At 37.9% G+C, this 22327-nt stretch overlaps 2 protein-coding genes across 7 annotated transcripts; both read left to right on the top strand.

Annotated features, from left to right (window-relative positions):
- The first annotated feature begins 715 nt into the window (after positions 1-715).
- Positions 716-13445, top strand: lgi1b (leucine-rich, glioma inactivated 1b). Of its 2 annotated transcripts, XM_072666977.1 has the most exons (8): positions 716-1183; positions 1364-1435; positions 4031-4102; positions 4196-4267; positions 4348-4419; positions 4507-4676; positions 9861-10025; positions 10697-13445. In XM_072666977.1, the coding sequence occupies exons 1-8, from the start codon at positions 1002-1004 to the stop codon at positions 11512-11514; spliced, it is 1623 nt and encodes a 540-aa protein (XP_072523078.1). In that variant the 5' UTR covers positions 716-1001; the 3' UTR covers positions 11515-13445. The 2 variants fall into 2 exon arrangements, with proteins under 2 accessions (XP_072523078.1, XP_072523079.1); XM_072666978.1 differs by lacking the exon at positions 716-1183 and having other exon boundaries at positions 4183-4267.
- Positions 13446-13998: 553 nt separating this feature from the next.
- Positions 13999-21189, top strand: slc35g1 (solute carrier family 35 member G1). 5 transcript variants are annotated; one of them, XM_072667151.1, is made up of 4 exons: positions 13999-14093; positions 14279-14481; positions 16139-16316; positions 16923-21189. In XM_072667151.1, the coding sequence occupies exons 1-4, from the start codon at positions 14014-14016 to the stop codon at positions 17668-17670; spliced, it is 1209 nt and encodes a 402-aa protein (XP_072523252.1). In that variant the 5' UTR covers positions 13999-14013; the 3' UTR covers positions 17671-21189. The 5 variants fall into 5 exon arrangements, with proteins under 5 accessions (XP_072523252.1, XP_072523250.1, XP_072523249.1 ...); XM_072667149.1 differs by having other exon boundaries at positions 13999-14153; positions 16142-16316; XM_072667148.1 differs by having other exon boundaries at positions 13999-14153.
- Positions 21190-22327: the final 1138 nt, after the last annotated feature.

Here is a 22327-nt window from a genome sequence, read left to right as displayed (position 1 = left end):
TTTATTGATAGTAAATAGTAAAACTTTGTGTTGTTTGATACTGCTGATACTGAATACTTTGACCCTTGAGAAGAACCTCAATACATATTAATTCTGTACACTCATGTATAATGATGACAATAATGATATAATGATGTATAATGATGGCAAATAATTTAATTTCCTAATGGGACGATATAGCAAACAGAAACGAGTCTCACTATATAGCCTTGCCTTTAGAGAGAAGGAGAATGATTGAATATAATTTTGTATGACAAGGACAGACAGTCTCTTATGTTGTAAACGGGTTAAGATGAAGAGAGAGGCAGCGGGTTAAGCATTTGGACCGAAAATTTACTGTTCTCAAACGAAAAGGCTAAACATGAACTCTATAGCTGCCACTTTTTAAAATATTAAAGACTAACTGTTGTAAACCAATTAATATATCATTATTTCTTATTATTTCTTACTACATAATTTACTATATAAAAACTACATATGTCATGTAATCACGATCATGTTTAATTAAATATTTGATTTAAGCGTTTAGTTGCTATAATCATTCTTATAAAGCCTCGAAATAAAGAAGCTTACACACCCTCCCCCATCTCACAGGGGCAAATGTGCGTTTTACCCTCATAAATATTCTAATATACCCTCATTGCTGATTTATGAGTAATCGCAAAAACAAAAACGCTACATTGGCCAGTCCTATGTGCTTATTGCACTAAAGTCTAAATTCAATAGCTGATCGATTGTTAAGCGTAAGCGACATCACGATTTATGTAATGCAGTCACTAACATTTAATTTCATTTTCTTTCGCTGAGTTGGGGGTTATCCATCCTCATGTGGCCGACACCAGCCTCTCTGGAACGAATCGCTCAGATGGCTCCGCATTCATTATCCAACACCCATTTGATTTCAGTCTCCTCCACAGTTAAACACTGGGCTGCACCCCACTTTCTCTACATCGGCTAGACTCAACATATTTCAACAGTCTCTAAGAGTACCAGGCAGCAGAATGGTGCTTCGTTCTAACCGAATCTGTCTGGCTCTCTTGCTCGCTTTTAGCGTTCTCTTAACCGAGAGCAGGAGAGGCAGACCGCCAAGATGCCCGCAGGGGTGCACTTGCACCAAGGATAATGCGCTATGTGAAAACCTCAGATCCGTTCCCCACAGCTTTCCGCCAGACGTCGTCTCATTGTAAGTTTTTAAAACGTTTAGCACATATTTTACTACACACCCAGCAAACTAACATTCAGCGCATGTTGACACTCGAGAGTTAAATATGAAATGCAAGGATTTGCAAGGAAAATGTTTCTCCACAAGATGTACGTTGTCTATATTGCTGTCTTATTTCTCTACCGTTTTTAATGTCGAAAGATCATTTGTGAAGTCCGGATTCAGTCAAATTACAGCGGGAAGCTTCTTACACACGCCATCTCTACAGCTTCTGTGAGTTCATATTTACTTATTATTGTATGCATGGGTTTAACAAAGGGCTAATAGCCATGATAGTTTTAGATGTCTGTACTGAACAAATACTGCCTGTTCTCTCCCTCAAGACCTTTCTTTTTTTGTGGGCATTTTGCCCCTTGTCTAATTCCTTAAAGTGATTAAAGCTGGTGTGGAACGTATGCAGTGCACTGGCTCCCTGGATAGGCCATTGCATTGTTTTGGTGATGAACAAAAACTGAAGTGTTTCTTTGACACCCTGGCACTTAAAATGCCAAGATGGTGCATGTTGGGACAGAAACATTTATAGACATTAAGTTCATAATGTCCAAAAATAAGTCACATCAGTGAGCTCTGCACTACACATTGTGGTAGTGTTCTGTCACGAACACTACTGGCTAAACTAAAGCTCTTTCAGAAGCTTTTCATTCATGCTTTTATTATCAACAGAGTGTAAGCAGCAAATGCTAGTACACAAGGATCTGATTGATTGATCTAACACTAGGATGCAATTCTGTTAATCCAAGGTACATACATTCACTATGAGTTTTGTAGTGACATGTCCTCCTGGCTAACACTCAGTATATTTACATCAAGTGCTTGTCCTTTAGATTGAATTAACATTCTCATTCTTATTGGATATTTATAGACATTTGATATATATTCTAACATTAACATAAGGTAAAATATGAGACTCACCTTGTTTTTTTGAATCATTCCCATAGGGTTATTGCCTGGCAAAACAGTGGAGACTAGTGGAAGATGAGTTGCATTGCATTTACAGAGTTATTTTGTTGTCACCATTAACATCTGTAAAGCTGCTTTGCGATGATTTTGTAAAAAGTAATATACAAGTATAATTGAATTGTAAATTGTAATTGAATTAAAACAAACATTGTTTGTTAAAGAACAATATCTTAGTCAAAGTATGTGATCAGAGGACATGATGAGGACAGATGAGGACTGAGTCTCTTATGTTTAATCATAGGTTTATTTCTTTGCAGTACTTTACTGTACATACTGTACATCTGCACTTCCTGACACTATTGACACTTTACTTAAATACCAATATATGCACATGTTTATTCAGTATTGTCATTTATCTTAGATCTTATTTACTTATTCTTATTCTTTTTTACTGCACTGCCTTTTATCTCCAGTTAGGTCATATTTCTACATATCTGTCATCTACAGTGAACATTTGTATAGTTGCAGATACATTTTTTCATAATATATTCTTGAGTTAAAAGGTGTATACATTTAAGCACATTCAGTAAAATGGGCTGGGCAGAAGAGCTCAGTGACTTTAACATGATGTCTAGGCCCTTTAGTTCTAGTGAAGGGTAATATTAATGGCACAGCTGTCTAAACTCTAAGACATGTCTTTAACATACAGGCTTTTCACACTTCCTAGGCATATTTCAAAAGGTAATGTAAGTTCATAATTAAAACCTTTTTTATCAGTGTAAATTCAGAAAATATTCTATTCTATGTTTAAATAAATGCTCTAATTCTTAAGTTTGGAAAATGTTTAAAAAAAAATTGAAAATGTTTTTTTTTTATTTAATTTTTTATTTATTGTATTTCTAGTAAAGAGAACGTTACAGGCGTTTCCATAATATAATAATGTTGTGAAACAAACCATTATAACATTTCATTTTTTTTGGAACATTATTTCTGTAAGATAAACCTTTCTGGAACCTTTTAGAAACATTGCTGAATGTTCTTATAACATTCTCTGCTAGCTGGGATAGCCTGCTAGCAGAATATTAAATGTGAGCCATGGCTTCCTTTTGATCAAAGATGACTGTAGGCTGTTATAACCTCAAAGGGATGAAGCAGCATAATGGCTACAGTTGCTGTGAGAGGTTTACCTACACTCATACTGGACATGGATGTAATGGTGATACACTTTTGACGAACAGACATTTTTAATAGCCATTAATAATATTCAGAAAAAAAAACAGAATTCTTGTTGGACATTTGACCAATCTTCTTGGCAGTTTCCTGGCATGGACCCAAACTTAAGCACAGTCCACATATTATCAGTAGAGTTGATTTCAGGACTGGGACGACCATTCCAAAAGCTTAAATCTATTCCACAACTACAACTGTTTGGGGTCATTGTCCTGTTGGAACATCCAATTGTATCTAAGTTGTAACCGCTTGGCTTATGAGATGTGGTTATGCTGAAGAATTCTGTGGTAGTCCTCCTTTCTCAATATTTCAGTGCAATGCAGGTTTTTTTTCGACTACAGCCCTACTACACTTTGGCAAAGTGGCCAATAACTTGTACTTATGTACTTATTGTTTAAACTGATTACCTTGCGATAAGTAGTTATGTACTTATTCAAAGCTACTGGCGGTAGTGATCAGTCATGAGGCCTTTCAGCTACACTAAATTAATATTCTAAGTGGGTGTATGTATATCTTGTCTACCCTGTATGTAAAAATGTAAACTTTTCACAAATCAATTGCATACATGCATTCATATGAAGCCATCTGATCAACCAATGGCCTAAATTCTTAATATTTAGAAAGGATATTAAAGAGTAACAAATGACACAGATAAGTGAACCATGACTTTGTTTACAGCCTGTTTACAGCCAACTCATTTGACTCCATTGATGAAGATGCTTTCCAGGGACTACCACATCTGGAATATCTGTGAGTTGAATTGTCTATTATTGTTTCTAATGCAGTCACCATTCTGTTAACACACTTTTTTTTAATGAATGTAACCCCAGATCTTGATTTCAGATTCATTGAAAACAACAAAATTGAGTCAATATCACCTCAAGCCTTCAGAGGTTTGAAATCTCTCATACACTTGTAAGTATATTTTACTTTTGGTAATTTATTTAAATTCTTATTTATTTAAATTAACCAAAGTTTCTGCTGCTGTTTATTAGGAGCCTTGCCTATAATAACCTAGAGACATTACCCAAAGATGTTTTTACGGGTATGGATGCCCTAACCAAAGTGTAAGTTTTTCATATTTCACAAATTTAGATAACCATTACAATTTGCCTTTGGCAGTATTAATTGCAACTGACAAGGTGTTCTAACAGGGATCTTCGAGGAAACATGTTCAACTGTGATTGCAAACTGAAATGGCTGGTTGAATGGATGTATAATACCAATGCAACAGTGGATCAGATGTACTGCAGTGGGCCTCCAGTTTATCAAAGGAAGAAGATCAATGACCTGATGCCTCAGTCATTTGACTGTGTAACCACGGGTAAGGGGAAATTAATTTAAAACTCAAAATCAGATTTATTGGCCAAGTATGTTCAAACACACAAGTAATTTGTTTCTGACTGTTAGTATCTCTCTGGTACTAACAATATACAGCTACTCTATACTATACGAGGACATTTCTATACAGTGTGCTTTACAGTGTTTTTCACAGAATAGCAGTATGCAACAATACACAGAATAAATATTGTATAAGCAGAGCAGTGTAAACGTGTGAATGGTGCAGTAACGCAGTAATTGTGGAATAAGAGTGATAATAGTTTTTAGTAATATCTATGGCCTATAGCTGATGATAGTGATCAGCTGTTGAAGAAGGTGATGACCTGAGGGTAAAAACTGTTCTTGTGTCTGACAGTCTTAAAGGACATAGTCCTGTAGCGTCTCCCAGATTCTGGTTCTTGATCAGTATAAGTCCAGAATGGAGGGCAGAGAAGCATTGATGATTCTCTCAGCTGTCCTTACTGTTCGCTGCACTCTGTTTCTGTCCTGCTTTGTGGCTGCTTCAAACCAGATTGTGATGGATGTACACAGGATGGATTCAATGGCCGCAGTGTAGAACGGATTCACTTCAGATCATAAGCAATGGTGGTACCCAGGAACCTGAAGGTCTCTGCAGCTGACACAGGGTTGTTAAATATAGTGAGGGGTAGAGGGGTACACTCTTGAGCATGTTCAGCTCCAGGTTGTTCTGACTGCACAAGAATACTAGCCATTCAACCTCCTGCCGAAATACAGACTCGTCATCATCCTGGATGGGTCATTAGAGGTGCAGTCATTGGTGTAGAGAGAGAAGACCAGTGGGGAGGGAACACATCCTTGAGGAGCACCAACGCTGACAGTTTGTGTGTGTTAATTTAAATAAATTCCCCAACTGCACCTGCTGCTTCCTGCCTGTCAGGAAGCTAGTAATCAACTGACACATGGCAGGTGAAACAGTGAGCTGGTAGAGTTTGGAGGACAGAATATCTGGGACAATGGTATTGGTGTTCCTATCAAAGCTGTCATCTTTAAAAAATAAAAAAAAAATTAGTATAAATACTGATTAATATTATGAAGCTTTAGGAACAGGATGCAAAATACCAGTATATAAAAATATTAATAGTAATATAACAGAACTTGGGCTAGGTTGAAAATTAAGTTATTCACTCTATACACAAATTTTGACTCAGTGACAACGTGGCATTGTCATGTCACGTTTTTTCTGTCTTTTACTTATTACTAATTATGTAAAGCTGCTTTGTGACAACAACAGTTGTAAAAAGCGCTATACAAATAAATTTGACTTGACTTTCCAACAAGTCAGTTCATCACATTTTACCCTGATGGAGCTGCCCCACTTAAGTGTAAGTGCTATGCAGTACTTGATGCATTGTCGGCACAACAACTGTTTGTCCAGCACTTTTTTTGATTGGGTTTCCATTGCTCAGCAGCATAATAATTTAATAAGATTGTCATCATTATAAGATAAACAAGAACAGTGCCAAGCATTGGCTTAACTGAAGCAAATCACTGTAGCCATGTCCCAAAATCTAATGGAAAGTCTTCACAAAAAGAGTGGAGACTTTTATAATAGCAAAGGGGGAAAACGATTCCATATTAATGCCTATGGTTTTATAATGAGATCTTAGTTAATATACTGTTGTTGTCACACAAAAACCTTTATCTCTAAACTGGTGACTGAATTAAATGGCAAATATGGAGAGACAAGGTAGTTGTTTGACAGGAAATATACAGTGTATCACAAAAGTGAGTACACCCCTCACATTTCTGCAGATATTTAAGTATATCTTTTCATGGGACAACACTGACAAAATGACACTTTGACACAATGAAAATCAGTCTGTGTGCAGCTTATATAACAGTGTAAATTTATTCTTCCCTAAAAATAACTCAATATACAGCCATTAATGTCTAAACCACTGGCAACGTAGAGACTACACCCCTAAATGTCCAAATTGAGCACTGCTTGTCACTTTCCCTCCAAAATGTCATGTGACTCGTTAGTGTTACTAGATCTCAGGTGTGCATAGGGAGCAGGTGTGTTCAATTTTGTAGTAAAGCTCTCACACTCTCTCATACTGGTCACTGAAAGTTCCAACATGGCCCCTCATGGCAAAGAACTCTCTGAGGATCTTAAAAGACGAATTGTTGTGCTACATGAAGATGGCCAAGGCTACAAGAAGATTGCCAACACCCTGAAACTGAGCTGCAGCACAGTGGCCAAGATCATCCAGTGTTTTAAAAGAGCAGGGTCCACTTGAACAGACCTTGCGTTGGTCGTCCAAAGAAGTTGAGTGCACTTGCTCAGCGTCACATCCAAATGCTATCTTTGAAAGATAGGCGCAGAAGTGCTGTCAGCATTGCTGCAGAGATAGAAGAGGTGGGGTGTCAGCCTGTCAGTGATCAGACCATACGCTTCACACTACATCAAATTGGTCTGCATGGCTGTCACCCCAGAAAGAAGCCTCTTCTGAAGTCTGTACACAAGAAAGCCCGCAAACAGTTTGCTGAAGACATGTCAACAAAGGACAAGGATTACTGGAACCATGTCCTATGGTCTGATGAGACCAAGATTAATTTGTTTGGTTCAGATGGTCTCAAGCATGTGTGGCGGCAATTAGGTGAAGAGTACAAAGATAAGTGTGTCATGCCTACAGTCAAGCATGGTTGTGGGAATGCCATGGTCTGGGGCTGCATGAGTGCAGCAGGTGTTGGGGAGTTACATTTCATTGAGGAACATGTGAACTCCAATATGTACTGTGAAATACTGAAGCAGAGCATGATCCCCTCCCTCCGGAAACTGGGTCGCAGGGAAGTGTTCCCAGTATGATAATGACCCCAAACACACCTCTAAGACGACCACTGCTTTATTGAAGAGGAAGGTGGAGAAGAGCAAAGTCTCGAATATTCACCAGCTCCGTGATGTCATCATGGAAGAGTGGAAAAGCATTCCAGTGGCAACCTGTGAAGCTCTGGTAAACTCCATGCCCAGGAAAGTTAAGGCAGTTCTGGAAAATAATGGTGGCCACACAAAATATTGACACTTCAGGAACTTTCACTAAGGGGTGTACTCACTTTCGTTGCCGGTGGTTTAGACATGGCTGTATATTGAGTTATTTTGAGGGAAGAATACATTTACACTGTTATATAAGCTGCACACAGACTACTTTTCATTGTGTCAAAATGTCATTTTGTCAGTGATGTCCCATGAAAAGATATACTTAAATATCTGCAGAAATGTGAGGGGTGTACTTTTGTGATACACTGTATGTATAAACAGTACAATATATACTAAACCAGTATTATACTTGAAAATACCAATAAAAAAGGTTGAAAGGCTTAGCCTACTTAGGTAATGATATGGTAAGGAGAGGTACAAGTAAAAGTATCAATAAATAAGTTACAGTTCAATTATGAGGCTCACCTAGCCTCTAATTTCATCAATAAATCTAATAGGTAGGCACAATAAGACAAGATTTAATAAGAAAATAAAAACACTAATTAATTTAATTAATTGCCTTTATATTTGCTTCCTCGGGTTGGGAGAAGAGTTATATAAACAGACCAAGTATATTCTTCCTGTGCACTGTTATTGTCTCCGTCTGGCTGAACAACATCAGGCTCCTGATCATTAGCAATTTTGGAGCAAGGCTCTTTCTTTGTTTTAATGAGTTTAATATAAAAAAATAATCTTTTTAATTAAACCATGGTTTCTTTTTCAGTACAGTTTTGTGTTATACAACAGTTGTAATAATGAAAATAATTTTCAAAACTTAACATAATTTCAGGGCAACTTTAAGGGGACACATGAAGCTGTGCCCCCCGTGGTTGAGGTGGAGGGTTTGATAGGAAGGAGGAGTTGGAGTTGGAGTATGGCCAATCTTCCAAAATGCAGCTATTTTTTATATATTGTGATAAAACTTCACAACAAGAACACTTTTAAAAGCTCAACACAAATGTTATGAGCTGCTGGAAATGTGATGCATAACCAGTCATCAGGTTTTGGTGGCATTCCTGATGCCTCCTAGCCCATTTCTTATGGGCAATGACCTCTAGTTCACTAAAATACTTCGGTTGAAGGAGACTGTAACACTACTTTATTTATTAGGTACTGTAAGTTCTATAGAGAATAAGATAGCACTAGCTAGCAAGCAGGAACATTATACAACTGGACTGAGAGATGGCCACTATCTTTAGCTGGTTGTGTTTGACTGAAGAGCTCCGACTACTGTTGACCTTGTACGCACCCTTGAGCGCATTACAGCAATTGGTAGTAATTCTCCTATTCCTTTCATATTTCTATAATCTAGCAGCAAACTGAGCTCAGAGACTGCCCTTTTCAATCTTGCACCTCTGTCAGGCATATGTGGCAACGCTGGCAGCACTTCTCACAGGTCATTGCATGACCAATAAAAAGAGCCTGCTGTAAGTTAGCGTAAAAGGCACAGCCACATACCTTTCTTTGACATCTCCCTGGGATAGAAAAGGCTTAACTTATATAGAATATTTGTATCATGTAAATGTAATTTTTTATCATGTAAATGATAAACAGCAACTTTGCTTTCACATGACAGATAAAACAAAAAATAACAAACTGGTTTCATATTTCAGATTTCATACATGATGTGAAGGGACATAGTGTACCTACTGTAATATAGTACCTAAATCAGTATTTCAGCTTGTTTGATATACAGATTGATTGTATTGGTTTTGAGACATCAAATATCTGACGCACAGCTGGTTACCCAGTGAACAGTTTTAAAATGTATACTTGTGTATCTTCAGCATAGCTATGAAAACTTGTCATGTTTGCTGATGATGTTACATTACATGAAGAAAAAGGAGAACTAAATGAATCTGAACATTTTAATGTTCCTGTGAAACTGAAAACTGATTCAAACTTTTCTAAAACTATGCCTAAGAGGCCAGCCCAGTTACTTCAAAACAATTTAACTAAATGTATGAAAAAAGTACAAAAAATGATTTATTTCAACTCAATAAAGTACCAATAGAAACTAGAGTATTTTTAATTACTGTAATTGTTGGAGTAGTGTTTATTTTGTTTCCATCCTGATAATCCATGAATACATATTTTAAGATGAATCATTATTTGGAAAGTTTCTTTTTGCTTCATCTTGTCCTACAACACAATGTTTTTATGTTGCAGAGTTTGTGTCCATGAAGACCCTCAAGTTTGAATCCATTTCTGTAGAGGCCTTCACCTTTGGAAATGATCAGTATGCTGTGTTTGCACAGCCCTTTGCTGGAATGTGCAGCTTCATGGAATGGGACCATGTTAACTTGGAGTTCAGAGGTTACGACAGCATAGAGAGTGAGACCCACCAAATACACTTTACATGCATGAGTTATATTGTCCAATGACTAATTGCCCTTCCCATAATACCTTTTGTTCTGACCTTTTTAACAGCTATAAGACACTCACTCTGGTTGAACTACACTAAATAATGTACTAGTACTAGTCTAAAAATGCCATTTGTGTTCCAGCTATAACGTAAGCAACTTTCTATAGATGAATAGTGCACTATTTTTTGTGTAGTGTATATGTTATACTTTAGTGACCTAGAATACTGCCCTTCAATGTGGGCAGGTGATTTTGAACAAATTGTAGTTGCATAGAAAATCCCAAAAACATAGAAAAGACCATTTAATTTAGTCTGTTTAGCCCAAAAAACAGCTTTATGCTGAGTGAAACAAAAACTAATTTAACCTGAACAAGTGGTGATGCAAGGCATTATGGGAATGTCTAAAATGCTTAAAGTGATAGTGTGGACAAAAATGTTATTCACACAGGTTTGCCCTTTTCCCTTGTAGATAACTGTGTTACCATACAGTTAATATGGTAACATAATGTCTTACATTTACAGTTTAATCTCACTAATCTTGTTATTACAAACTACACATGGCATTTAACACTCTTAAATTACATTGGTGCCTTACATTTACTGCATTTATCACATTCTTTGACATGATTATTGTTTGTAGGCACTTCAACAGTAGTCTGCAAACCAATGGTAATTGACAACCAACTCTTTATCATCGTTGCCCAGCTTTTTGGGGGTTCACACATCTACAAGCGAGACATCTCGGCCAACAAGTTCATCAAGATCCAGGACATTGACATCCTGAGGATCCGGAAGCCGAATGACATTGAGAGGTTCCGGGTGGATGGGGAGTCATTTTTTGTGATTGCTGACAGCTCCAAGGCAGGGTCTACCACTTTGTACAAGTGGAATGGAAATGGCTTCTACTCACATCAGTCTCTACACCCCTGGTACCGTGACACAGATGTGGAGTACCTAGACATTGAAGGCAAGCCTCACCTGATTCTGTCTAGCAGTTCACAGCGTCCTGTTGTCTACCAGTGGAGTAAGGTCCATAAGCAATTTGACAGACGGACGGACATTCCTGAGATGGATGACGTCTATGCTGTCAAGCATTTCAAGACCAAAGACGAGCTTTATATCTGCCTGACGCGCTTCATTGGTGACTCCAAGGTAATGCGGTGGAATGGCGCCATTTTCACTGAAGTGCAGGCCATGCCCTCTCGAGGCTCCATGGTCTTTCAGCCTGTCACCATTGGCAACTGGCAGTACGTCATCCTGGGCAGCGACTACTCACTTACCCAGGTATACCAGTGGGATCCCAAGAAGGGCTATTTTGTGCACTTCCAGGAGATGAACATCCAAGCGCCAAGAGCTTTCTGTTTGGTTTCCATCGACAACCGAGAGTTTCTTCTGGCCTCCAGCTTCAAAGGGAAGACTCAGATTTATGAGCATTTGATGATCGATTTAAGTATTTAAAGTGCAGTATGCATTGATGGCACTAAAATCATTAATTTCACTCTCTTACGTATGTGCCACAATCACTTAGACTTGATTTGTTAATTAGTACATTTTCATTTTACGGCATTCTTCAGTTCCATGATAGCTACTCGCTAGCCTACATGATACTACTATTTATATAGTATAAACTTCTGGTTTCAACTGTGTATATATATTCCAAGGCATGTTGAAATTCCAACATTAGGCAGACATAGGCAGATATAGGACTCAGCATCAAGCATCAAGATCATGATCATGAAGGTCATTGTCCCTGTGTGCATTTGCAAACATTAATCTGGCTTGTTTCTGTTTCTTTTGGAGTAATGGCTTCTTCCTGGCAGAGTGGCCTTTCAGCCCATGTCGATACATCTCGTTTCACTGTGGATAATGACACACTCATAACAGCTTCAGCCAGCATCTTTACAAGGTCTTTTGCTTTTGTTCTTGGGTTGATATGCACATTTCAGACCAAAGCACGCTCATTTCTGGGACACAGAACCTGTCTCCTCCCTGAGCGGTATGATGGCTGGACATTCCCATCTTGTTTGTACTTGAGTATAATTGTTTGTACAGATGAACGAGGCACCTTCAGGCATCTGGAAATTGCACCCAAGGATGAGCCAGACTTGTGCAAGTCCACAATTATCTTCCTGATATCTTGGCCGATTTCTTTCAACTTTCCCATGTTACACAAAGAAGCAGTGTGTTTCAGGTGTGCCTTACAATACATCCACAGGTGTGTCTCTAATTAACTTGCCAATAAACCTATCAGAAGCTTCCTATCAGAAGACATGACATCATCATATGGGCTGTCCCAAATTTAAAAATTCCTTTCTCATTATTCTGGCATTTATGGCACTAAATTTGTGTCAGACAGTGAGAAACAAATACATGTATCTTTTTATATGGTGTATGTAAACTTCAGTTTTCAACTGTATAAATATAAACTCATTGGTAAATAGCTAAATTGATACAGTCCTGCCCTGCATACTTTTGTTATATTACATAAATACTTTTCGGACTACCCATAGAAACATTTGTCTGGAACTGTCACTGGAACTGTCTCACGGCACACAGTATGAAAAACATAGTGATTGGTATGGATAATCTGCATATTGCAGTATTCTAGTACTGTATCACAATAAGAATTAACAGATATATTTTAAAGCTCTATGTATATTAAGACAACACTGTGTATTTAATATTTTTCCAGAATTCGGTTTGTTACTGAGGCCAAGTACAGTTTATTTTTATTACATGTATTGTGATATGGGTAAACTCAGTAAGTTTAAAATACAGTTAAGTATTTGTATTTTTGTGTAAAAGAATATGGAGAGAACAGTAAATTCAAACCAAGACTATATGTTATTTGACCAAGGTTGACAAAAATAGATGCCCCTACATCTCACTGGTACGTAGCTCACATTTCTGCTTGCATCTGAAGGTGTGAACTCATTTGAAAGAGGAACAGTTATTGAAGCTTACTGACAGAACTACGTGCATTACCTTGTCTGCAAATGATGCTTCCAGATGATTGCCTTAGTTTTTGATGATTGCATTAGTCCATTGTCCAAGTCTATTGTGCCCTTCTCTTTTGGAACCATTCGTTTTGCACGTTTCGTCTTTTTACACACTCCCACTAAACAAAAGCCATTGTTAGTGTATTCTCAAACAAGGTACGAATGTTTACTGAAGAGGTATAATAAAGAACCGAACAAAATATAGTCAATAGCTATTTAAATTATAACAGGTTGGAAAATAAAATGTTAACATTTTTACGCTAACCTTAATAAATGTATAACTTTCATACATAAAGACCGTCCAGTCGACAGGTTTCTCACACTTGGTGTGAAGTTTGTATTTCGTATAGCAATACATTTTTAAAAAAATAGTAAAAAAAATAGTCTTTTGTGGGTGTCGTTTTGAAAGATAATTTTGCTTAATTGTTACTTGTTTGTATATATGTACTAATAAATCTACTTTACCTCTTATTTAAATGCCATGGAATTTTTTTGTTTTGTGTTCTGTTTTTTATAATCGACAAAGCGCTGGCTGGCTGTGCGCCACTTAAAACGTTTAAAGACAATCCTTTCCATGCAGGGAAAACATGAGAATCCAGAAAATGCTATATCACAATGCATATTTTTCGTTGTCATGATGTCAGTAAATGACCTTTACAAATGATAAGGGAAGTGAACATAGGACGTTGTAACCTGCGAAAAAAGGCAAGAACTATGCTGTGTAAAGCAGGCGAAGAATTGCTATGAGTACTGTTCAGCTGAAATGTTTAATTCAGTTTAACAAACTGATTCTTTCTTAAGATTAATATCATTTGTAAAAGACAATTAAAGTCTTCCGTGTGTGTCGTGCTACAGCAATTCAGCTGAACATGTGAATCGGCTCGGTTGCGTTAAAAGATTCAGTTCACAAGAATTGATTCGTCCATGAGCACGTGGTGAAACAAGGCATTAGTCCGCAATGGCGGTCGTCCACAGATATCTCAGCGTCTCCCCCTGGTGGAGTCGCATGAACACATTTGTGCGTTGCTCCGCTCCAAGGTTAATAATTTACCCTCGAGTCACCGTGTTAAGTTACTCCCAAGGGAACGGCGCGGTAAGGTACTTTAATCAAGGCATGCGCGCCTGTTGCATCTTAGCATGGGTGATTTCAGAAGCAGCGGTATCTCTGACAGTGAAGCTGCTGAGGGTGGTGGTGACCCGGTTGTGTTGGTTGTGCCTTGTAGAGAGGATGAGGAGGACGTGGCGACTGTGGTGTTGGTTCGTCGAGCCGGAGAAGAAGTCTCTCGAGTGGCCGAGGAAGATAGGGAGGGAGATGGAGCTCGATTTTCAAAAAACTCACGGCCTACCGGAATTTCAGAGCGAATGTTTACGCCGGTGTGTCGCTGTTGTTGTGAAGGAAAGGACCACACTGTGCAACATACAACAGGTAGGCTAAGTGTATAACTTTTAATATTAGGTTAGACGCTCAATAAACATATGCAGAAGTACATGGCAAAATACACACGAACATGTTTGTAGCGACGAATCATTTAATTTCCACACATGCCTGTTCCAAAGACACGACGCTACCACTAAATCGTTGACTGGCATTAGAAACCGAATGAACGTGTTTCTGAAACATGAAATAGTTAAAGCACATAAATACACAGTGTATTAAAAAAACCCTCAGCTAACAGCCGCAATTCTGTCGCCTGAGCAATCAGGAGTTGCATAAGATGTCACTTAGTGACCCCCTGGTAATATGAGTCGAACGTTACGAAAAAAAAGCATGAGTCGGTTCACATCTTTACAAATGTAGCTAGCACATAACTTCGCTCTCTAGACAGCTCATACGCACGGTTAAACGAGCCTCGTGTTTCATATGTTACTATAAAATGTGAACATTTGACTTTAATGTAGGCTGATTATTTTAAAAGTATATGGAAAGTATAAATATCCAACAAAGACACGCAGGCTTCCTCGACCGCATTACGTCCAGAATGACTTTGCACTTTGGGACTTAGGACCACATGGGACCACATTTGTTTATGAGTCATAATAATAATTATAATAATACTATTATTATTATTATACCTATTTTAACCAGAGTGGTCGAACTGAGATGAGGGAGTGAGCCCTGGCAAAAAGGCAGAACAAAAACAAAAAGAAAGAAAAAAACAAAAAGAACTAGCGCTAAATAAATTAGAATGGGAAATCTTTTACATGCACTCTTCTTGGGCATGAATGTCATGGGCTTTTAATTAACTGTTCTTTTCCAGGGGTAGAATAAGTATACAGCATTCATCTTTGTGTGTATTTGTGTCATTGTTAAGTTTGAGTATACTCCCGACCACAACTGTATGTAATTCAAGGTACCAGATTACCCTTTCACGCTGCCATGTAAAAGAAATAATCAGTTGTTTTAATCACAGAGAAAAAGAAAAAGTCATGTTGCAACAACTACACAATGCAATGCTGGCTTTGTGGGAAGGTTGTATGAGTCATTTTAGGAAACAATAGTTCTTTCTGTGAAAAATCGTGTTATTGAACTGCAAGTAATTGCAGTTCTGATGAACTGCCTGATGAATAGACCTCTGTTATTTTTCCAGACCCCTTGTTGTGGTCAGTCCAAGAGATGTTGACACAATTTTGCCCTTTTTAAATCATGACCCTGGGGATACTGAGCAAAAGGTCAACTCATCCACAGGTAGTAGTAACATTGTATGGTGCTCTGTCATGTCAAACCTTGCTGTCTTTGTTTGCTCAGTATCATTTCACTAGCAATGGGAGATCAAATCACTAAAACCCAAAACCCTGCATGCTGTGCCTCACCCTTCCATTTCATTCCAGTTGTGAATCAATTCAGATCACACCCTGCAAAGCCAAATCAAGCAAGGAGGTTGTTGTGTCCCATTTTCATATTTTTTGCAAGTTGTCAAATACAGTGCAAGTGTTAAATGTGTAAGTACTGCCCAAGTGAAGCAGAAACAATAATAAATATATAAATTAATAAGTTAGTAAATTAGTACAGGAAATGACATATGAGCAGCTGCTTAATAAGGTATGTCTAACATTTTCTGTATGGTTTATTTGTTTCATTTCAGCAGAGGAGAAACCGGTATGTCCTGCTCTTGGTCTCCTCTACACTCTTCTGGCCTCTGTTTTCTTCTCAGTTGCTGCTCTCCTTGTGAAGAAAATTGAGGGCATTCATGCTGTTGAAATCAGTGCAATACGATGCTTTTTCCAGATGCTGTTTGTTATGCCAGCTATGATCTACTACAAGTAGGTACAAGTCATCCCTAGAATGTTAATGTTGTGGCTGTTTACACTTAACACTCACAATCCATATATCAAACATGCACTCTACCTAGTTTTGTATTTGTCCTATTCCAGTGAAAATGCTGAATAGATGAAAAAAGAAATGAGATGTTGTAACAACTAGTCTGAAATATCACAGAAAAGCATACCAGGCAACATAACCTAAAAGTTTAGATTAGATTATGTTACAAACAGCCTGTTGTTAACAGAAGAATGGGAATTACTCTTATTACTTATTATGTTAAAATTCCTGTTAGAATTGTTTTTACCATGTTTTACTATGGTACTACAGTGTTTGATCATGGGAGTTTTGAATGTAATTAAGTCTGAAATTAAGTGCCTTGATCAGAAATGGCTCACATTATTAAATAAATATCATATGGAATCAGAAAATAAGAAAACTACATTATACCATTTAAATCTATGTATATGTAATTTGTGTGTGTGTGTGTGTGTGTGTGTGTGTGTGTGTGTATATATATATATATATATATATATATATATATATATATATATATATATATATATATATATATATATATATATAAAATAACTGCTCATCTTATTTAGAACAGGGTTTGTAGGACCACATGGCATGCGAGTCTACCTGTTCCTCAGAGGGTTTCTAGGCTCCAATGCAATGATCCTGCTGTATTATGCCGTGCTCCAGATTCCACTGGCCGATGCCTCTGTCATTATGTTCAGCAATCCAGTTTTTACAGCTCTGCTTGCCTGGATATTCCTGAAGGAGCGCTGCACTATTTGGGATTTCATCTTTACCATCTTCACACTTACTGGGGTCATCCTCATTGCCAGACCGCCTTTCTTGTTTGGTGGACAGATTTTGGGAATCGAGGGCAATTACATCAACCACATTAAAGGCACGGCAGCTGCCTTCGCAGGCGCCATTGCAGCAGCCTGCACTATGGTCATTCTGAGGAAGATGGGCAAAAATGTCCATTACTACCTTTCTATCTGGTACTATGCTGTGCTGGGCTTCATTGAGTGCATTGTGGCCTTGTTTATAATGGATGAGTGGACAGTGCCGTCCTGTTACTGGGACAGGTGGACCTTGATGGCTATTGGTCTTTTGGGTATAGCTGGGCAAACATTCCTGACCAAAGCCCTGCATATTGAAAAAGCTGGCCCAGTGGCACTCATGAGGACTATGGATGTGGTTCTGGCCTTTGTCCTACAATTCCTCTTTCTCAATCGCAGTCCAAGCTGGTGGAGCGTCGGTGGGGCACTATGTGTGATAAGCAGTACCAGCGGAGTGGCACTTAGAAAGTGGTACAATGGCAACAGACAAAATAAATGAGCTAAACTGTTTATACTCTTAAGATTAGGTTTAATTTTTTTTTCAATAAAGTTGAATTTTATTGGAGATAAGATATTATGCACAAATAAGCTTTTGGTAGCTATTTTGTATCAAAGACCATAGGTCTGGTGTAGCCGTCGAACGTTAGTGTCAATGTGTTGTAATTGGGTATGACTCTTAGTTATACCACATATAACTCCAACTAGGTAGGAATGCCTAAAGGAGTGGACAGACAGTGGACACTGTGTGCTCCCGCAGCACTGCTGTGTCTGATCCACTCATACCAGCGCAACACACACTAGGTCCTCTCCTGTGGAGTTTCTCACCATTATAATGATCCTGACTGTTAAAAACAGGGGTAAAGGAGCCTAACAAAAAGTGAGCAGAGAAAGAGATAGACTACAGTCCATAATTATAGAACTACAAAGTGTCCCTAAATGATAAGCTCAAAAAATGGGCAATAGGTGTAGTAACAAGGAGGTGGTGTTAATGCTATGACTGATTGGTATATACTGTATATTTAAATAAAACTAAATGCTTTTCTATATTTATAGAACCATATTATAACAGACTGCTGGACAGACAATTGTTGGTAGAAAGTACAGAAGAGGATTAAATCACTGGAGGAAAATGTGCCCATTGACCGCATATATGACAATATTTTTTAAGTGTTATAAGTAATACATTTCATTATTAAAATGCATTACTACTGTATACATTCGCTTAAAAAATGTGTATTTATTTTGTATTGAGATGTTTTATTTACAGTTTGTTAATGAGGTCATTGTTTAAGTATTTTATGCAGTTGATACTTGAACCAATAATATTACCAAAGGTTACTATGCAAACATTAACAAAATAAATATTGTTTTATTAATCCCAGTTAATTTATTTAAAAATTCATTAAAAAGAATGATTAAAGTATTTAGATTCTGTCTACTTTTTTAGCCATGACCGTAACAGCTGCTATTGATAGTTCAGTGCCAGTTTGGTTCAATTCCAAGATCCTTTTTTCATATTGTCATATTTGGCCTAAGAAATATGATGTAGTGATAGTATGTTTTTGTGTAAAACTTCAAGGAATTGAAGCACCTAACACTGACAGTCTGTGTAATTTGATCAGAGACACTTGATTCACAGATATACAGAAAATGATTGATTATGAGATAAACACAAGCTTAAAAACATTTGTTGTGATATCATATCTGTTCATATCCATCCAAGTTTAACCATTCACATTATTTCTTTATTATATATATTTATATTTTAAGTCTTCTAGATTATAGTAGAGATGTATTGTTGTAAAATATCATTTGTAACAAAACCATGTGTTCTCCCTTTTTTTTTTTTGTTAATCTAAACCTGACTCAGGCCTCAAAACCTGTGATCTCATCCAAACCAGTTTTATGATTCGTTTACACCACTATTTTAGTGATTAAATATAATAATTTGACATGATTGAGAGCTTTATATTGCTACTTACTATTTGACAAGCTGTTATGATGGTATTGCTTTTTGTTTTAGTTTTTTCTCTTGTCACTAGTTTTGTTGTGTGTACTGCCTAAGTCAATTAGCAACATTCTTAAATGATGTACTTTGACATTTAGCTACAAGAACATGCTGTAATGTAAAGCATAAATGACATGTACAAAAGCATGGACAGTGCAACGTCTCTCATAAGTGAAGGCACCACAGGTCTAGCGCCTCTGCTGGATGGTTACAGGATGATGTGTAGCATAACCACACGTTTCAATGATAAAACATGCCATTTAAATCGAAATTTTCTTCTCTAAACTGTTTTTCTATCCCCCGTGTATAATCCCAGCAGTTAGTTAAATGAAAGAAAATTATTTTATATTATATATTTTCTAGTAAATAATTGTTTCATATTTTCTCATTTAAATGCTATTCTGCTATATCGTATGAAGGCGGGGTTACACTTAGTGAGTGACAGCTTTTTCTGGAGGTTCTAGTGGTGCTGTCAGGTGACTTGCTAGTGTTAGTATAGCTAGATGTACTGGACCAGGTAATATTAATACTCGGTCACGGCCAGCGCTCTGACCAAATTTATTTGGTTTGGATCAGTTCCAAGTAACATTTAAACCATTATTTTTCACCAGTGCGTGCTGACCCTATCGGAGCAGCAGCTTTTGGGTTAAACGTGAGTTAACCTGGTTAACCATGATTTCATATTTTTCGCATTTTATATTCATGATTACTCTGAAGAGACAAGTAACAAAAAGTTCCAATGAGCCATTTATATATTTTAGTAAGATTTTTATTTAGGATTTATGCATTTGAAAATTTATGCAATTCCAAAATGAAGGTTTTGCTGAAGGTAAAGCACACCAACAGTAAGCAAGACAATGTTTTCATATCCATAGTGGAATAATACTTTTGAAAGGTGTGTAGTATTTATACAGTGTTACGACCCTACGGGTCTTATTACATATCTTATTACATATTACGAACCATCAAGACTACTTAGATCAGTGTGCTGGCCTCTTACTCGTTCCCAAAATTCAGAAAACTTCAGCAGGGGGAAGAGCCTTTTCTTATAAAGCCCACCAACTCTGGAATGACCTTCCAGATAATGTTCGGGACTCAGACACAGTCTCAATATTTAAATCTAAGCTGAAACTCATCTGTTTAGTTTAGCTTTTGGTAATTAATGTTTCCCCTTAGATAAAGGTTGCAGGTCCAGGGGTTCGCGGACACAGGGAATTGTAGTACACTGAGATGCTGGAGCTGTCGTCTCGCTCCTTACACGCGATCACTCAGGTTTGTGGACGGTGAAGCAGATGGACGCTAGAGTTTCAGGGTGCTCCCGTGTCTGTTACCTTCTGGCTCGCTCCTTTTAATTAAGCTATTATAGTCAGACCTGCCGGAGTCGTCAGACACACTCTGATACTGCTCAACATTCTCTGCCCTCCATAAAATCCTCTCAGTACTAACTCTCTCTTTTTACCTTCTCCGAGTAAATGGCCACCCAGTCTGACCTGCTGGAATATTGCCCACTGAGGTCCACTCTACCTGCGTCAGACCAGCTGCCACCTACCAATCCGACCATCAGACCCCCCCACCCACCACCACCCATACCAGACCAGCGGCACACCCTTCTACCACTGCTACCTGTTTAATGACCATGTTAAAACCTAAATGGACTCGTAACTACCTGCCACTATTAATATCACCACTATTAACTATCTGCTGTATCTGGTTTGGGTAATTTTTTTTATCAATAATGTTTAAATAGTTCTGACCAGAGGAGGATGGGTCCCCCTTGTGAGTCTTGGTTCCTCCCAAGGTTTCTTCCTCCAGCTCTGAGGGAGTTTTTCCTTGCCACTGTCGCCGTTGGTTTGCTCACTGGGGGACTTTGATCATTCCTGTCTTACGGTATTTCTACTTTTACGGTATTTTCTACGTCTCTGTCTTTTGTTAATTACTAATTATGTAAAGCTGCTTTGTGACGACAACAGTTGTAAAAAGCGCTATACAAATAAATCTGATTTGACTTGACTTGACTTATTGCATGAGCTTTTACAATCTTTCCTGTAGTTTCTGGGTGTTCCTTGTGTCTAAAGATTTGGGGAAGAGCACTATTTGGAAACTGATTGGTCACCACCAGAGGGAGCTGGACTTAAAATGGGACCGGAAGTGGAGGAAAAGCAGGCGCGCTTTGTTTCCTACGCGGATTCTGCAACGCGGAGCCTGTCCCAGTTTTTTTAGACACTAAGGTTGATGTAAAATCTCAGAAGGTAATAGACTGGGTTATTGTGTAAACCTGGTAAGAACGTCAACTGCATTGTGTCTAGGTGCTCTTGTATATCGTCTCAGTGTGGAGAAAGGTTTATCTTTATTTTCTCCTTCTATCCCCTCTTAATCAGATGCTTGTTTGTATCAATCTGGTTAAGAAAAACAAAACTTATTTTGTTGCAGCTTTGGTTGTAAGTGTGTTTTGAGGAACTAGGAGGGCAGGGAGGAGGGCGATTTATTTTTTTATTTATTAATAAATAAATATATTTTAATGTTAGGGCCTGACCTAGACTGGGTTGTAACAGGACAACTTTCCCTTTTTTACACTAGCAGAGTAAATTAACATGTACTAGTTTATTGGGTGGGGCAGGTTGTTATGAGTGTGGGTTTTTCTTTTTTTTCTCCTCTTTTTTTAAAATGATGAATGTTGTGAGGGTTATGAACGTTTTAAATAAATAAAGAAAGAAAGAATACATAGGCCATGCTTGTTTATACTGTTGTTTTTGTTTAAAAACAAAGGTGATACTACCTGCCTATGTGCTTGTAGGTACGCCCACCTTCTGCACAGGCGATGCAGAACAATTTTAGCACTTAAGATGTGCACACGGGGAAACACTGACAAGATGACTTGGCTTAAGCTCACCCTGCCAAAAACAACACAGAGCACTCCTTGTGCTCCTTTCAAAAGCTTCAATGTCAAACGACATTTCCCAGTTTCCAAAAGCACTGGAGTGACGTTGTATTTACTAGTTATCCATCTGGTCTAGAGAACCTTCTGATGAATACTCATTTACAGCATTACACCCAAAATCAGAGACATTATAAATGAGGAGACTGTCCAGTGGTTGAGAGTTCTTGTCCCGTATTTCAGCAAAATTAGCTTGCAGCTTACGTGGAGAGC

This window comes from Salminus brasiliensis, chromosome 22 (assembly GCF_030463535.1).
Source record: "Salminus brasiliensis chromosome 22, fSalBra1.hap2, whole genome shotgun sequence".
Lineage (NCBI taxonomy): Eukaryota > Metazoa > Chordata > Actinopteri > Characiformes > Bryconidae > Salminus > Salminus brasiliensis.
This window is presented reverse-complemented; position numbering and strand designations above follow the sequence as displayed.

What these genes read in the sequence shown, in the direction of transcription:
- lgi1b (XM_072666977.1), top strand. Translation starts at nt 1,002, where the DNA reads ATGGTGCTTCGTTCTAACCGAATCTGTCTGGCTCTCTTGCTCGCTTTT. An exon ending in CCGCCAGACGTCGTCTCATT is followed by an intron (nt 1,184 to 1,363) that starts GTAAGTTTTTAA and finishes TAATGTCGAAAG; the next exon opens with ATCATTTGTGAAGTCCGGAT. An exon ending in ATGGATGCCCTAACCAAAGT is followed by an intron (nt 4,420 to 4,506) that starts GTAAGTTTTTCA and finishes GTGTTCTAACAG; the next exon opens with GGATCTTCGAGGAAACATGT.
- slc35g1 (XM_072667148.1), top strand. Translation starts at nt 14,014, where the DNA reads ATGGCGGTCGTCCACAGATATCTCAGCGTCTCCCCCTGGTGGAGTCGC. An exon ending in CAAGGGAACGGCGCGGTAAG is followed by an intron (nt 14,154 to 14,278) that starts GTACTTTAATCA and finishes TGTGCCTTGTAG; the next exon opens with AGAGGATGAGGAGGACGTGG. An exon ending in CCAGCTATGATCTACTACAA is followed by an intron (nt 16,317 to 16,922) that starts GTAGGTACAAGT and finishes CATCTTATTTAG; the next exon opens with AACAGGGTTTGTAGGACCAC.